Source organism: Centruroides vittatus, unplaced genomic scaffold (assembly GCF_030686945.1).
Source record: "Centruroides vittatus isolate TY-2023 unplaced genomic scaffold, ASM3068694v2 contig_742, whole genome shotgun sequence".
Classification (NCBI taxonomy): Eukaryota; Metazoa; Arthropoda; class Arachnida; order Scorpiones; family Buthidae; genus Centruroides; species Centruroides vittatus.
In genome coordinates this window covers 789,494-806,213 of record NW_027122478.1, presented here as the reverse complement: position 1 = coordinate 806,213, position 16,720 = coordinate 789,494, and the positions used below count along the sequence as shown (strand labels likewise).

Here is a 16,720-nt window from a genome sequence, read left to right as displayed (position 1 = left end):
GTATAATCAAATACAAATTACGTCATTAAGCTTTGATAGGTTTTATCAATACAATTCTGTACTGTATTATATTATATTATTATTATTATTATTCATGTTTTTTTCATATTTACGTATTTATTTTATTAGCATCTCAAATTTCACTTATTCTATTAGGAGAAACCATTCAGGACCAAAAACAAACATAATTACAATTTTAAAAAATTGTTGGGATGAATTTACTTCTACAAAAAAATATATTTCTTGCGACTATACATACAGGATGAGTCAATTTCATTCAGCATGTGGAGGGACCGAATGAAATTGACTCATCCTGTATATACAGTCTCAAGAAATATATTTTTTTGTAAAACATAATTACAAATTGAAATGTATCAAGAATAATATAAATAGTAATTATAAAACAATATAATTACAGTATATTAGCTAAGAAGAAAGGAAGTTTTGTCTGCATATCAGACAGAATTCCTAACATGACAGCAATTATCATTCATTTAGGTATCAATTGAACAAGCTCCATGCAATAAAGGAAGAAAGTTTTATGTGTATCATTTATGAAACAGAAATTTTGCAATTAAATGATACATTACCTGTAATTTTAAGAAATAACCAAGTTATATTTAGCATTAAATAACCAATTGGTAAAAATTCTAAAACCAAAAATTCTTAATCTCAAATTAGAGAATTGTTTGCATTTAACCAATAGATGAATCACTTATCTTCTGTACAAATATGACAACATTCATTTTTATAATTTAGTAAAAAAAAGGCAGCAAATTGCATCTAATCTATGAAGTAAAGGGGAAAATGTTAATATATTCAACTGTTCCTAATCAGCCCATCTTCATTCACTCTGAATTTTGGTCAGATACAGGGGTGTCAATTAGAGAGGTATCAACAAAAATATTTTTATTTTGTAACTAATTCTTATCAAAGTAAATCTTATTAATGTGTACCATACATTGGATATAACATTAACTTTGAATCATTTTGGATATCATTTTAATTATCATGAATGCATTTAGCAAAGATATTGGATTTACATGAAGACTTTTTAATGGACTTGATTTAAAAATTCCTTAATTTTTGTTTGCCATCTTTTTTGTGTCTTGTAATTCTCTTGCATGTGAGCAATGGCTATGACATGCTGAAGTGTTTCCATCTTTTCTGCTTCCCAAAATCTTCAAATTTTACTCAGATACTCCAGCACTTCCAATGGAAGGAATTGCAGGAACAAGTTCTTATCATCATCTTGTTTAGGCTTATCCTCAGTTTTTTCCTGCATAAATTCAACGTGTCATTGAGAGTCACCTTGCAACTAATACATCATCATCTGCTTGAACTAAAGGACAAACAACAGTCAGAGAATCAGAAGGCATCTGGATTTCTGGTAAGATTGTAAGAGGACTGTGATCAGTGGCATTGGGATGTGTGAGACCAATATGATTCCAACAATTGGAAATTTTCACTGAAGTTAGTTTGCAATGCATATTCCTGTAGTGTGCTTTCAAAGATCTGATTACATCATCATCAACTGGTTGTAGTTTCAACATAGGAGATAAGAAGCAAAAATGTATGCTGCTGAGATTCTCACATGAAGTTGAATATATATTGAGCTTGCCAATAAAAACCACATTTTGACAGATTATCTCCAGATTTTGATGGTTTGAATGTCATATTTTTAATGACTATTGAGCTGGATCCAAAAATGTCACATTATACAGCATTTCAGTATATATTGGGCTTTAGTTTGATAGGTTAACAAACTAAAGCCCAATAGCTTATCAGCTCATCGATAACCAGATATGTTTTTCTAAATGCCTGGTAAAGCTCTTCACAATGTAGCTTTGAAGCTCTGTGGTTTAGTGGTTACAAAGTTATAAGCATTTATTTGGTCAAAAAGTCAGAATATTTTTTAAACATTTACCTTAGACTCTAGGATAGAGTAAAACCATTGGTGCAATAATGATGAAACTATGTAAGAATGATACTACAATTTTTCTCAGAAGGCACTTTTTTGTTTTTGGAAATGTTGATCTTGGTTTCTTTAGTTGCAAGACTAAAATAGTCATGTTTGGAAAAATGCATATTGTGATTAGCTTGTGTTGAGTAACTATAAATTGCCATAAGCTACTATATAGTTTAGTTAAAAGAGCACAAATTTCTGTGCTAGAATCATTAGCTTTTAAAGTCAGTTTAACTGATTAAAGCAAAAAATTCAGAAATTTTGCAAATCATATATTTGTTGGTAATTAAGTTTGAATTTGCACTTTGTGCAAATGAAAAAAGGAATATGACTAACTTATTGAAAAATGTGCTTAAGTAAAAACAGAGAATATACTTTCATGGAAAAGGTACCTAAAGATGTAAAAGTTTGGGACTAAGTAATTTTCAAAGAAGAAAAACATATGGACTAAAAGCTTGAAAAAAAGTGTTAAGTGACTTAGCTTCTTTTTGAAATTAACCTGTATTTTTATTTTTAAAATTCTCTTATCAGTTATTATGATTTATTACTATAATTCAGTTCATCATCATAATTTTGGACAGTTGCAGAAGCTTAGTAACCTTTTAACACATTTACAAAATTATTAAAATATATTATATTATTATAATAATAAGAGTATAACATGTTATGCTTACCTTCAGATTACATTGTCATGAATTACTTATTAGTGTTCAGTGGTCCATAGCTTTCTCAGTGGTCCAAAGTTAAGATGAACTTTACTATATTTTTTGGAATGCTAAGACTCCATTATTAGATTCTTATCACTTAATGATCACATTCTAAATATTAATATGAATAACAGTGGTCTAATTTAGCATTTAAATGATTAGATATAAACTCGAGTTATGAGATTCTGATGGAGTTTAATTATTCCAAAAATATTCAATATGTAATAATCTTATTTAGGTATTTAGTAGGAAAAAGTTAATGGTTGATGAAAGAATTTCTAGAAATTGCTCTCAGAATTGCATAATTTTATAATATTTGCATCTGTGTTGTTTCTTTCACAAAAGAAATACACTTATTTAAACAAATTTTTTTTTAATTATAAGTTATACTAGTCTTTGAAATGGCATAGTATACAGCAGGCATGGGCAAATGCGGCTCCAAGAGCCGTATGCGGCTCTTTTTGAGTTACATGCGGCTCTTGCTGAAAGTATCAATTTCTGTTTTTTATTAATATTTTTACAATTTTATTTTTATAATTTTGTGAAAATATGTTTATTAAAAAAATTCAATATTTGTTTTATATTATATTTATATTATATAAAAAAATCGGGCATTTTACCATACTATCCACCACGACAGTACAGAACTGCGGCTCCCATGCATTTTGCAAAACCTACATTGCGGCTCCTACTAAACTCTTGCTTGCCCACCCCTAGTATACAGTATAATTAAGAATATATGTTTTGTTTAAATAATGCATCAATTTTAATTTATATTAAAAAATTTATTTGACAATATAATGAAAATAAATTTTATTTGAACTACAAATAATTATTTAATTACAGAGAAGAGAGTGAGAGTGTTTTGCAGTTGAAAGGGTTAACTCCATCTGGTCAATTACCAAGAGGATCATTGTCTGGAGGAAAAGATTCCATAAAATCAGGTATTTATAATATGAATCATTCATAAAAATAAAAATTCTTAACTTTTTCAATGGGTTTTCAAATTATGTATCATTCTCATTCTTTGAATTGAATAGATAACTTTTATATTAAATACAAGCAATTATTTGTTGTGACATTGTCACAATGCTGGGCTGCAATTTTTAATCATATTTTTAATGTATTTAATATAAGATATGCTCTCTGATTCAAATTAGTAGTGGCTTGCCCCTGTACATCATACTTTTCCTTTAACAATAGAGTTGTGCCAGTCATCTACCTAACATCTTACAGGGGAAAAATTTGAATTGAAATAACATGACTTCTGGTTTTCATTGGAAGTTCTTATGTAGTTAATCAGGGCCTCCTGCCTCCAAGGTTTCCATATTTGATCTCCTCTTTCATCTATCTAACTTTATTCTCAAGATTAAGGAAAGACAGATGGATGGACAACAGTGGGAATTTATCAATGGCATAGCCAGGGAGGTGTGGTCCGCACCAGGCCCCTGGAAAGCGATAGGCCCATGGGGGCCCAAAATCACAAGAAAAAAGACCCAAAACATTTTTTCGGGGCCCACAAATTTGGTTCCGCACTGGGCCCGGAGAACCGTAGTTACGCCACTGAAATTTATAGGTCTACAATTTTTTCAATTGCAGCCCAATGATATAAAATATTTTATTTGTTATATTTCTATATAATAAATTATATTTAAAAAATATAAATTTTATTATTTCAATTTTATTAAGTAATATCTTTTTGAATTGCTTGTTTGAAAAAATATGGCTTAATGGAATAGAATCAATGGCATAAATGCTTTTGATTCTGTTCAAGACAGAATTTACATCAGCTCATCTTTTATTTGCACTTTTAATTTTAATAAACATGAAAGAGTCACAATTTATCTCAAAACTTGAATTTATCTCAAATCTCTAAAATCTCTAAAATTATAAAAATTAAGATTGGATGTAAGAGTAACAGATGGTGCATATCATAACAGTAGGTTACTATATTTTTACAACTGGATTAAAGGACACTTAAAAATGATTAATGTTACTCCTATAACTTTCACTCCATCTCATTGCACTCCCAAAAAAAGTAAAATTGCATAAATTTTTAGTTAATAACTAAGTATTCTGTTTTTCCATGTGGTCTAATAGTTAGAATATCTGGTATAAATCACATTCTTAGAACCAAAAATCTAGTGTGTAGAACAAAAAGTGAAAGAAAAACAATATTGTCATTTGTCTTGAGCAGCCATCGTTAGGTTAAAAGAATGGATTCAGTAACTAAATGATGAATTTTACAGTTTTAAATTATGAAAATACATCTGATTTGTAGTTGGTAATCATGTGGTTTCGCAGGAATATAAAAATAACAAATTTCAAACAATAGCCTCTGATGATGACAATGTGTTATTGTCCTTGTAGTTAATTGCAGTGTGTTTCTGTTGGCCTTGGCGCTAGGCCAGCAGAAACAACAATTTTTTTTTATTTATTATGTTTAAAATGTTTTTAATAGTTATGCTTTGCTTTAATTAAAGTAATTAAAATTAAATAGTTATGCTTTAATTTTGCTTTAATTAAAGTTTGGTAACTTTAATTAAAGCAAAATTATAAAATTATATTTATTTATTGTTTTAATTAATTTATGAGTAAGCCATTTAAAAAATGCTGTTATTATTTATTATAAGAATTCTTCATTCTTATTATATTGTTAATAATAATAAATTATTTTAAAATAGCTTTACAAGGATTTTCTCCTAATCACCGAATATCAAGTTTTGAAGAGGCAAAAGGACTTGATAAAATTAATGAAAGGATGCCACCAAGGAAAGATGCTCCTCTTCCTCCACTTGATGAAGCTGGAACTTCTCAGGGTTCAAATCAATACCCTGTTACAGCAGAGAGTTCATGAGGCTCTCTGAATTTAATATTTACAGGACTGTACACAGATGGAAGATATTGGGATTAATGCAAGTACACATTAGAATGTCTTGTTAACTTCTGCTGGAGTAATTGGACATAACTTTTGTTTTCTTCATAATTCAAATAATAATATACCTGGATCATACCTCATCTCATGTACTCATATAAAATTAATTCAAAAACCTTCCTAGTCTGCTGGCACTTCAAAAATAAAAAATTGCATGTGTATATAGCTATTTGTGTTATAATACAAGTAGTAGTAAGACAATCATAACTGGTACTAAAATATATGTAATATTTAATAATGTATTTATGTGCAAGCAAATTCCAAATGAAGAATGCTTAATGTGATCTCTCTACTAATTATAAATTTCCAACAAATGCATACATTTTGCATTTATTTCTCAATTAAATGATACAAATTTTTCTGATAAAATTATAATTCCATTTATTGTTTAATAAACTTTTTTAATTTATCTTAGTTTTTAATTATTGGTGTAAATAATTTCAGAACAAAACAAAAAGTTCATTTGCTTGCAATTTTATTTTTAATCTCATTAATTCCTACAATTTACAGAAATAAATCATTTTCCTTGATGTGTCAGCAGCAAATATTTACCAGTAGTTACTTTATTAATGTAGCATCTGTTGAAATATGTTTAAATAGACAATATTATCAGCAGTAGCTACATTGAATATAATCTTTATAATGTTCATTCTAGTGTAAAGAAATAGACTTTTGTCTTTAGGGAAAAACTATTTATTTTATTATTTTTATTTTTCTTTTTGTTAATATGATTTCAATTTTAGCTTTGATATGATGATAAGATTTGAAAATAAATTTATTTTTAAAATTTTTATCATATATCAAAGTTTATCTTGTTATTTGATTTTACAACTGTTAATATTTTTATCTTATGGATTGTTTTTACATAATAAGATTTTTTGCATGAAATTGCATTTTTTTCTGAAGTTGTTAATATTTCATTCCATTGTTGTACTGTCTGGAAGTACAAAGATTAACAATATCATATTGTTAAACATATTCAGCATTTCATTGGTAAAGATAGCTTTTGATGCAGAACATTATTAACATTTTGCAATTTCCCCAATATCTTATACAGAATGTTCCATTTGAGCCTTAATATATTATTTTTGTGTGTATGTAAATATATTTGAGTATTTTGCAAAGTGTGATTGTATGAACATAAGACACATGGCATAGTTATAAATTGGTGCAATATTATTAATATTGCGAAGTTTCTAAATTGATTTTGCATCTTTCCCATTGTGCAGGAGTTTACATTTGAGTTCTCCTGACTATGTCTCGTCAAAAATGTTTTTCCCATGTGATGCCAATATTCATCCAAACTTCATTTTAATATGTGCAAATTAGAGAGGCCACAATTTGTTTAGAATTAGTTTTAATTGACTATATTTGCCCTTTTGTCTCACATGTAATGTTACCATTAAAAGTGTTCATTAGTTTATATGTTTGCACTCAAATATTTTTATTCATCTTACACTTTTTCTTCATCATAAATATCAATGAGTAAATCCTTCATATCATATAAATATTGTCACCAGGATGAATTTTCATTTGGCAAAGATTTGACCATTTGTCTTTGGTGATTTTTCATTAGAATGTACAATTTTCAAATTTAAACTTTTCATGTTGCTGTTTACTGCCTCCATTGATCTCCATATAATAATAAATTGTGCTCATGGACATGCATATTTGTTTATTATGAACTTTTACTTAAATTTCTGACACCTGTCACCTTGAGTGCCTTATGCAACTAGATTCAAATATTGATCTTTAATTTTTCAGAATTTCTGATTATCTTCTACTAACAACTCAATTTCCATTAATTTAAAAATACATTTCAGTGAATATTTTTTGAAATTATTAAATTTAACTTATTTCTTAAATGATTTTACCTGGAACATAACTATTATCATTATATTTAATTTTTTCATATATTATTTCTGTTATTTCTTTTACAAATACTTTATTTGATGATAATGTCCAAGAAATCATAAAGACAAGTCCCAGAATTGAAATTGTTACAAGTTTGTGTTTATTGAATTTTAGCAATGTTGATAAGAATTGATTATAATAATTTCTATTATATTGTTTTCATTTTCCTAATTTTTATTTTTTGATTTCGTTTTGCATTCTAATCTAGTTAATTTAAATGATAGAAAATGTTAAAAGTAGATTCTTTATTTTTAAGAATTACAATTTTGTTAATTAAAATACATTATAATTTTTAAATCTGTTAATCAGTTGTTATTGAATTATTATTATTATTATATATATAAAACTAGCTAATTTTAATTTCATTAGTGCAATATTCTTTCAGTGAAAAAGTTATCTGTTAGCAAAATGTTGAAATTAAAAACTATGAACACTTATATAATATGCCATACAGTTATTGTATTATAGAGATGTAAATATTACTTTTATAGTTAAATTTGTGTTATGTGTTTTATATGCTATGTGATGTTACTCTTGTTAAAATAGTTTATATCAAATGTTAAAATGTCAACAAAACAGCTGATCCAAAAAAAAGACACTCTTAAAAAAATATAAGAATAAATCAAATATTAAATATATATACTTTTTATTATATTGTTTTTAATGAAGAATTTTAAGTTTTAGTAACTAATTTTTAAGATAAATGGAAGGTAAATAAATAAATTATTTATTTATCTTCTTTTTTCATTAATTTCATATTATAATATTTTTTTTTAAATTCTGGTGTGTTAATTTCTTATCCCAATGTCTTCCTTACTTCTGTATCGATATTAGTGTAATATATGCTATTATATATATATTTCTTCAACAGAGATACATTTAAATTTAAATTGATAATTATTTGAAATATTTTAAAATTTATTACATTCCATTAGGTATTTGAATTAAATTTATTATCAAGTATAATTTAAATTAATTTTATTTTATGACGACTGTTTTTAAGAATTATTACTTTAATTTATGAAGATAATTGTTTTATTAAGTTTTCACAAAATTAGTTTGTTTGAATTGTGTAAAAATGCCTCCTGATTATAAGATTATTAAATGGCTTATATATATATTGTTGAAAGAGGACAGTTTTAAAATCAACTGTCAGATGTAATTCAGGTCACTTAGCGATAAGAGAAAAATATGCAAAAAAGGAAAATATATAGATTTACAATAATGTACGCACATAATGTGTCAAAATTTTCCATTATTTTTAGAAAGTTATGCATTTTTGCAAAAAAAAAAAAAAATGATTTGATATTGCTATAGTGCTTTACATTTCTGATTGATTATTTTATATTTAAAGAGAAATATTTGTAACATTTGAGTTTAAAAAACAGCTACAACTGCTTTTATATATACTTACATAAAATTTTATAATGAGGAGTTTAATTAAAACTAATTCAAAATAAACCTTGCTCAAATTAAAGTATTTGGCAAATTTATATTCTATTATTTAATTGAATAAAATGAATGAATGTTATATAAATGATGCAGCAAGCAATAATTTGTTTAGGATTGTGCCAATGAATCACTTAAATCTCAAATTCTTAACTGAAATTTATTTATTTGTAATTTAGACAATTATAATTAGACCTAAAATTACAAAATCTAACATTCATAAACATATAAAATACTTCAAAAATTTAATAGTAAAAATAATGTAATAAAACAGTAAATAGTTAACAATTAGTTTCAAAATTTTTGCAGTAGATACATTGATATACTACGTGGCTGCAAATTTGAAATATGTGAAATGAATTCATACTTTTATTTACTTTTCTTCTTGAAGATGCACTTGATCATTATTCATTCTCATAACATAAAAGACGCTAGAGCATAATCTAGAATAATCCCATTGAATTACTGGACTGTTGATAAATTAAAAGTAAGGTGTTTTACATGATTTTTGCATTAACCTTGAAATAAATTTTGAATCAAATGTTTATGGCATTGTGGTGTTTAATTTTTTTCTCTATATAATTTAATGTTTTTAAATTAAATTTTCTGATTCCTTGCCTTTTGAAGAAAAGTGCTATAAAACAAAACAAAAATAAATAAATAGATAAAATGTCTGATAAGCTGCCCTGTTTATTGCTCACTTTTGTAATGGTGATAAACAATAAAAGTAATTTGCCGTATTATTTATTCTAAATGTCTTATTGTTTCAAAAAAACTTTAATTTTTCAAATAATTTCTATATATATATATATAATATATATATATATAGAGAATTTTAAAATTTCTGTTATAACTAATATTTCTGTTATAACTAATCTTTATTGTATATATATTTAATATTCATTATATTAATTTTTTTAATACATTGATTATTAAAAGTCATATATAGTTTATTGAAACAAATCTTTTGTATATATGCATAAATAATTGTTTTCAGCAATATTTTGTCAATTTTGCTCTTTCATATGTTTTAGTATCAAAAATTCAATGTTCTCCCTCCTCATAAATGAAATAAATTAAAGGATATACCACACTTTTATATAAAACATATAACAAATCATTAAACTATTAAAAAAAATATTGTAAGTTAAATTTTTTCCAATAAAAACAAAACATTTAAAATGGATCATCTATTGAAATGGAAGATCTATTTTTTACAGTTTTTATTCTAAGCAGTTTTTGCTGTTTTTGACAGAATGTAAAAGGTTTGTTAACATTTTGCTTGTCCATGAGCACTTATGAAATATTTAAAATAATTTCTCCAAATGTCTTCAACTTAACAATTTCATGTATTGTATATTGATTGTATTATTGTAAAACAAAATTGAAATTGTAAATGTTGTGTTGAATAAAAACTTAAAGATAATTTGATTTTTTTTTTTTTTACTTATAACTATTAAAGAAAATTATATAAGACAATTTTTGAATCCTATTTGTAATTATAATTAATTTTCTTTGATAAATATTTAAACATCTTTTCTGTCTAGTTTAGAAAACAATGATATTTTAAAATGTTATAATAATTACATATACTTACAGGACAATCACTACTGTGAAAAACTGGAAATAAGAGCATGAACTTGTATGTAAAAATCACTTGTTTTTGCATTTCTGAAACATGCAAAAACAAGTGAAGCAGGACATACTTCACTTATAAGAGCATAGTACTGCTGTGTTAATGTAAATTAAATGTAAATATACTGATACAGTAACTATTCACTGTGGTAACCAGCATCATCAAGAGGGGAGTTTAGGATTTCTCCCTGGGCCCAGAGAAAACTTAAGAGCTAGTAGTGATTCCCACTCTTATAAAATTAACAATACTTTTACTAACAGAAAATAAAATCTTTTAGGCACTTTTTCTTTCACTTTTTAAAAACTCTTTATTGATCAATGCCTTGGCACTGCTAGGCATAGCCAAGGAAATAGTACATAAAGGTTACATATTCAAGATAAACATTTGATGTTACAGAGTTACAAAAAGAAATATGTGATGTACTTATATACATATTAACAAATCAACACAAGCAGCAAAGACCAATATGTACAGACACTAAAGGCTACCTGCCAGTAGTGGAGGAAAGAGTTGGGTTGAAAACCCTTGTAGACAATGTCCATGACAGCATTTTAACTGTTAGAACTGCCACGGGCAATACAATAAAGCCAGTTAGGATAACAGTACTAATACATAAGACACAAAACAATGAAATGGCTAAGATACAGTTAAACTACAAAACCAGGATGAGGCTGAGTCACAGTAGTTCTCCTAAAGTATGTTTTGATAAGATCCTTGGTAGCTTGGAACAAATTACCATCCTGAATCAGTACACTGAGGTTGGGCGGCCAACCAGAGTCACGGGGCAACAAAGCAGTAACTCGTGTCTGCATAGGGCACTCCAAAAGATAGTGACGAGCACTATCAGTGTTTTGCTGATTGGTTAACCTGAACCTGTGTAGATACTGATAAAACTTGCCATGCTTCGTGTAGAATTGGGTAAGGCAGTGCTCAATGTCTCTCTTAACAGAAGTAGAGACCAAAGGAAAAAAATCCCTCGTTAGGCTGTTAGTTTGGGTATTCCAGCTGCGTTGCCACTTGTCTCTAGCATCCTCTTTAAATCCTTGTATCATGTAGCTCTGTGGTGTTGCCTTGTAGGTTGGGTCGACACAGGAAGTAGCAGCCAAACAAGCGAGCTCATCCGCCCGCTCATTGCCGACCACCCCAGAGTGTCCTCTAATCCACACAACTGCAAATCTGTTGTTGCTCTTATGTAGTTCAAGTAGTATGCTGTTAACTAGTGGGTGGTGCCAGTTGTAGTTTGAGATGGCCTGCACCGATGAACAAGAATCTGTGAATATATTAATATTGTTGAGGTTGAACATGATATTACACCATTTGATTGCTGACAGGATGGCCCAGAGCTCCACCTGATAAGCTGAGCAGGTGTTCCCAAGCCCATCAGAGAAGTTGTAGACTTCCGTGTTACCCTGAAATGCCACAAATGCGCACCCTACTTCATCATCATCATTCTTTGACCCATCCGTAAAAATATTAAGGGTCTGATCTGGCCAAGGCAGGCTGTGTACAAGTGGCCATTCATTGGGGTCAACACTGGGAGTACCATTGTGAGCCATCTCGATGTGGTCAAAGACCCTGTTGTTAAGATCAATGCTGGTGCCTTTCCTCATGTTCCATTTTTGCACACCAGTACCAATCTCTAAGTTAATCAGTCGTTTTCCAGTAATCACCTGCAAGGCAATGGTAGAGGTGATCGAGTAGGCCCTGCAGATGTGGAGAAGAGCCCTCCTCTGGGCACTCAATAGCTTCCTATCAATGTGGGTCATCCCCAGCCCCTCGGCCCAGACTGGTGCAGTATAACATATCATAGGAAGGAAAACAGAGTCGTAAATGATGCTCATGATACGTGGACTTAAGCCTCATTTTGATTTAGCCACTTTCGACATGGCATTGAAGAGCAGATTGGTCTTGTCACAGGTTTGCTTTATATGTGAGATCCAGCTAAGTTTGTGGTGGAGGATGACCCCCAGGTACTTTAGAGTGGTAACCACCCGTACATTGTGATTTCCCATACGTATAGTCAGGACCCTTCGGTACAGATGTGGGGCCCTCGGTCTGGAGAAGACAATCCCCTTAGTCTTACTAGGGTTGAACACCAATTTATTTCTACTGCCCCAGTCTTGTATTCTGGTCAGGATGCAGTTGGCCCTCCACTCGATCTCTGCCCTCAAGCGTGCTGCAATCAACACCATAGCATCAACCCAGTCTTCACCAAAGTCCTCCAATAGAAAGCCATTGAAGAGCATGGTCCACAGCATGGGGCCCAAGACAGAGCCCTGTGGGCACCCTCGAGTGATCTTTCTAGTCCAGCTCCTAGAGCCAATTTGAAGGATGGCTGAACGATTATCCAAGTAGCTTTTAATCATATTGTATAGGTAAGCCGGGCACTCACATTGCCTGAGCCTATGCAGAATCATCGGCCACCATGCGGCATTAAATGCTCCGGCTATGTCCAAACTGAGACCCAAAACATATGGGAACGTTATGTGTAATTCTTTGATTTTGTTCACCACAGAGCCAATAGCATCCGTTGTACAAGAACCCGAGCAGAAACCAAACTGCTGCCCATGAAGATGTCCACCTCTCTCCAGAAAGCAGACTAGTCTATTTAAAATCAACCTCTCCAAAACCTTACGCATTATGATCAGGAGGGAGCTATTCCTGTACCCACTGGGAGATGTTATTTTGGCACTTTTATCCTTGGGAATTAAAACCAACCTTGCCTTCTTCCAGGCCTCTGGAAAAATACAATGCCTGAGACAATTATTAAATATTGCCAAGAGGAAACCGGGACGGTACTTCCACAATTCCCTAACGATGTCTTCATTTATGCCATCCAGTCCCGGAGCTTTTCTAGTAGCAAGCCTCTTAATGGTTTCATTAACCTCTACAGCAGTAAAGGGAGGTGGACAAGGGCTTGGGATGTAAGTAGTTGCTTGATTCCTAATATATTGCTGAGTTGCACTATCCTCTGAGTAATTGTCCTCAGGGCATAGATTGTTCAATAGTGTTCTCCATGTCTGCTATCTCCCCATCGTCATCTCCAGCACCCAGACTACTAAGGCAGGTGAGAGTTTTCAGTTTTGTAGCACAACTTCTGTACACAAACCCCCAGGGGTTAGAAGAGGCCGACGAGCAAAAGTCTCTCCAAGATCGCAATTTTGCCTCTTTCATGGAATTCTTATAGGTGGCCTGAAAGTCTAAATACCTTGCCTTTAATGAGTCTTAATCTTTGCTTCTGCATCTCTGAAAAAGTCTTCTATTCTGCCTGTTGATCTTTCTCATATTCGCTAATTCCTTGTTCCACCATGGGACACCCCTTTTCCTAGTGCCCCAACTGCACAGAGGCATTGACTGGTCACAGGCTATACTTATGGTATTGATTACTGAGTCAACATACTTGACTGCAGAGTCCCTATTCAATAACCTAACACAAAAAACCAAGAACGGTGCGTTATCACATATAATTACAATTTTCACAAACATTTTCGAACATAAAAGTTCTTCATCAGGTGAAAAAACGGACAACTTATAAAAAAACGTTCGATGGAACAGATTTTCGAAAGAGCCGTGCGCAAGATTCGAAATGTTACTCGTGCGGATGTCGTCACCGCTGCGCATGGGCGGAAGTGGAAACTTTCCTGTAATGTCATCCGTCATATATGAGCATTTGCCATGCGACGGATAACGATAACTCCTCTTTGCTGTTAATACATTTTTTATCCCGGGCGGTTTTGTGTATGTGTACTGCCTCCATCCATCTCAAATGGTGTATAAGGGGTGTGGTGTGGATGATCCTGGCCTCGTCAAACCTTGGCTGAATATCCGGTTCCGTGGCGTAACGTGCCAAAGCGGTTGTACATCTTTGGTGACGGATGTCTGCTTTATGCTCTTTAATTCTCGCTACTAGCGATTTTTTAGTGGAGCCGATGTACCATAAGTCTTCGTCACACCTGTGGTCTTTCAGCGGGATGGCATACACTCTAGGTAGCTTGTCTTGGTTGGGGGGATCTTTGGCATTCCGTAGCAGCTGATATATATTCGGGCATCTTTTATAGGTGATGCTGACTTGTTTCTTCTTGGCAACCTCCAAATATAGCTTCCTTAAATACGGATTGTAGGTGAGCGGAATGTTGTCTTTATGCTCTGTTGTTACTTGCTCATGCTGGTTGGTTTGCGTTGACAGTTGGTAATTCCTCCATTTTTTGGTTAATTTACTTATAAGGTTGTAGTACCCATGGCTTTGAGCAATACTGCGTAACGTGTTAATCTCTTTTTGCAGAGCGTGTCTTGTTGAGGAATGGGTGTACGCCCGTTTGACTAAGGTGTTGAATGCTGCTAGTTTGTACAGTATGGGGTCACAAGAGCCTATGGGGATGTACAATTGGTCTGCAAGCGGTTTCCTGTACACTTCTGTGAGGATGGAGGTTCCTTCAACCATGATACTAACATCAAGAAAATGAACATGCGTGTCATTCGCCTGTTCCAGGCCCAGAGTTACGCCGTAGCTGTTGTTATTAAATGAGTCGACGAATGCCGCTATGTCCGGCTTGCTCTTCCACAAGATGAGTATGTCATCCACGTATCTCTTATAGAGCTGTATGTTGTGGAGGTGGTTAGGAAGGATTTTCTCTTCGAGTTGCCATATTACCAGCTCGCACAAATCTCCTGCTACCGGGCTCCCCATTGGTACACCCCTTCCTTGTTTGTAGACCGTACCTCTAAATTGAAAGAATGAGTTGTAGCATAGCAGGTGGGCCATCTCTAATATTTGCTGGTAGAGGTTAGCATCAGCGACTATTTTAAATAGTAGATCTCGGATGGCACAAAATGCTGGTGGTAGAAGGAACGACGGATATAATGACTTAAAGTCGAGCACCGTAATAAATTGCGGCGGGGTGTCAATCTGCTTTAGGAGCTCTATGAGGCATTGACTATTGGTTACGGTGAACTGGTAGTCTTCTAAGTGTGGAGCGATCAGACGGTGCGTGAATTCCTCTAATTTATGTGTTGGTGCTCTTACTTTATCAACTACCGGGCAAATCTGTTGGTCTTGTTTATGTGTTTTGGCGAAACCGAATAGCCTGGGTGTGTCAGGTGAGTCCATTACAATGTTCTTAATTGCCAACCTCTTAGCCAATTTAGTGTTGGAGAACCTCTTCAGCCTTGCATGTAGCTTTTCTACTGTGTTAGTATCTACCTTTTCACACTGGGTAGGATTGATGTACTCCATTAATAACTTGTTATAAATATGCTGTTTCATCAGTACCATAGTTTTTGCCTTGTCGGCCCTGACGAGTGTGATCCCATTGTTCTTCATCCACCTTCTGGCTCGTGTTACTTTCGTTTGTAATCGCTTTGAGTCCAGCGTGGTTTTAGCACTTAAAATCTTGTTTACTGCCATCCATCTGTAGTATTCTTTAGTCCTATTCGGAAGGCCTTGCAGTAGGGATTCTAAATCCGGGACGAAGCCTAAGCTCTCAGTTGGAGGTGGTGGTGCGAACTTCGGACCGTACTGTAAAACCTCAACTACAAACTCCGGCAGTTGGATATCATCCCACAAGACAAAGGGGAAGATAGGGTGTCCCCTACATTTTGGTGTTTGGAATCTCAGTATCCATTGGAGCTTTTTGTGGTATCGCTCTTTATGTTTACCATTTATACGATCATAATACGGAACAAGCTTGGCGTTTTCCTGTGCCAAAACACTGGGATGCCTGCTGAATAATTCTGTTTCGATATTCACCAGCTCTTTTAAAGTGCCTAAATAGGGCTATTCGGGCCACACGGAAAAGGGTCTATTCCATTTTAAAAGAGCTGGTGAATATCGAAACGGAATTATTCAGCAGGCATCCCAGTGTTTTGGCACAGGAAAACGCCAAGCTTGTTCCGTATTATGATCGTATAAATGGTAAACATAAAGAGCGATACCACAAAAAGCTCCAATGGATACTGAGATTCCAAACACCAAAATGTAGGGGACACCCTATCTTCCCCTTTGTCTTGTGGGATGATATCCAACTGCCGGAGTTTGTAGTTGAGGTTTTACAGTACGGTCCGAAGTTCGCACCACCACCTCCAACTGAGAGCTTAGGCTTCGTCCCGGATTTAGA

General features: G+C 32.3%; 3 protein-coding genes across 3 annotated transcripts in view; 1 reads left to right on the top strand and 2 right to left on the bottom strand.

The window, feature by feature from the left end:
* LOC136981053 (serine/threonine-protein phosphatase 2B catalytic subunit 2-like) overlaps nt 1-7,805 on the top strand; it is a 129,702-nt gene extending 121,897 nt beyond the window's left edge. Inside the window, exons 12-13 of the mRNA XM_067277329.1 lie at nt 3,520-3,617; nt 5,358-7,805. Of these exons, the coding sequence (XP_067133430.1) occupies nt 3,520-3,617; nt 5,358-5,530 (271 nt within the window). The 3' untranslated portion in view covers nt 5,531-7,805. The remainder of the gene's footprint in view (nt 1-3,519; nt 3,618-5,357) is intronic.
* Nucleotides 7,806-11,254: 3,449 nt separating this feature from the next.
* LOC136981071 (uncharacterized) lies at nt 11,255-12,163 on the bottom strand. Its single transcript, XM_067277345.1, has one exon. The coding sequence runs from the start codon at nt 12,161-12,163 to the stop codon at nt 11,255-11,257; it is 909 nt and encodes a 302-aa protein (XP_067133446.1).
* A 2,093-nt stretch (nt 12,164-14,256) lies between these two features.
* On the bottom strand, nt 14,257-15,879 carry LOC136981070 (uncharacterized). Its single transcript, XM_067277344.1, has one exon. The coding sequence runs from the start codon at nt 15,877-15,879 to the stop codon at nt 14,257-14,259; it is 1,623 nt and encodes a 540-aa protein (XP_067133445.1).
* Nucleotides 15,880-16,720: the final 841 nt, after the last annotated feature.

Excerpts from the sequence above, each read along its gene's own strand:
- LOC136981070 (XM_067277344.1), bottom strand. The coding sequence starts at position 15,879 with ATGGTACTGATGAAACAGCATATTTATAACAAGTTATTAATGGAGTAC.
- LOC136981071 (XM_067277345.1), bottom strand. The coding sequence starts at position 12,163 with ATGGCTCACAATGGTACTCCCAGTGTTGACCCCAATGAATGGCCACTT.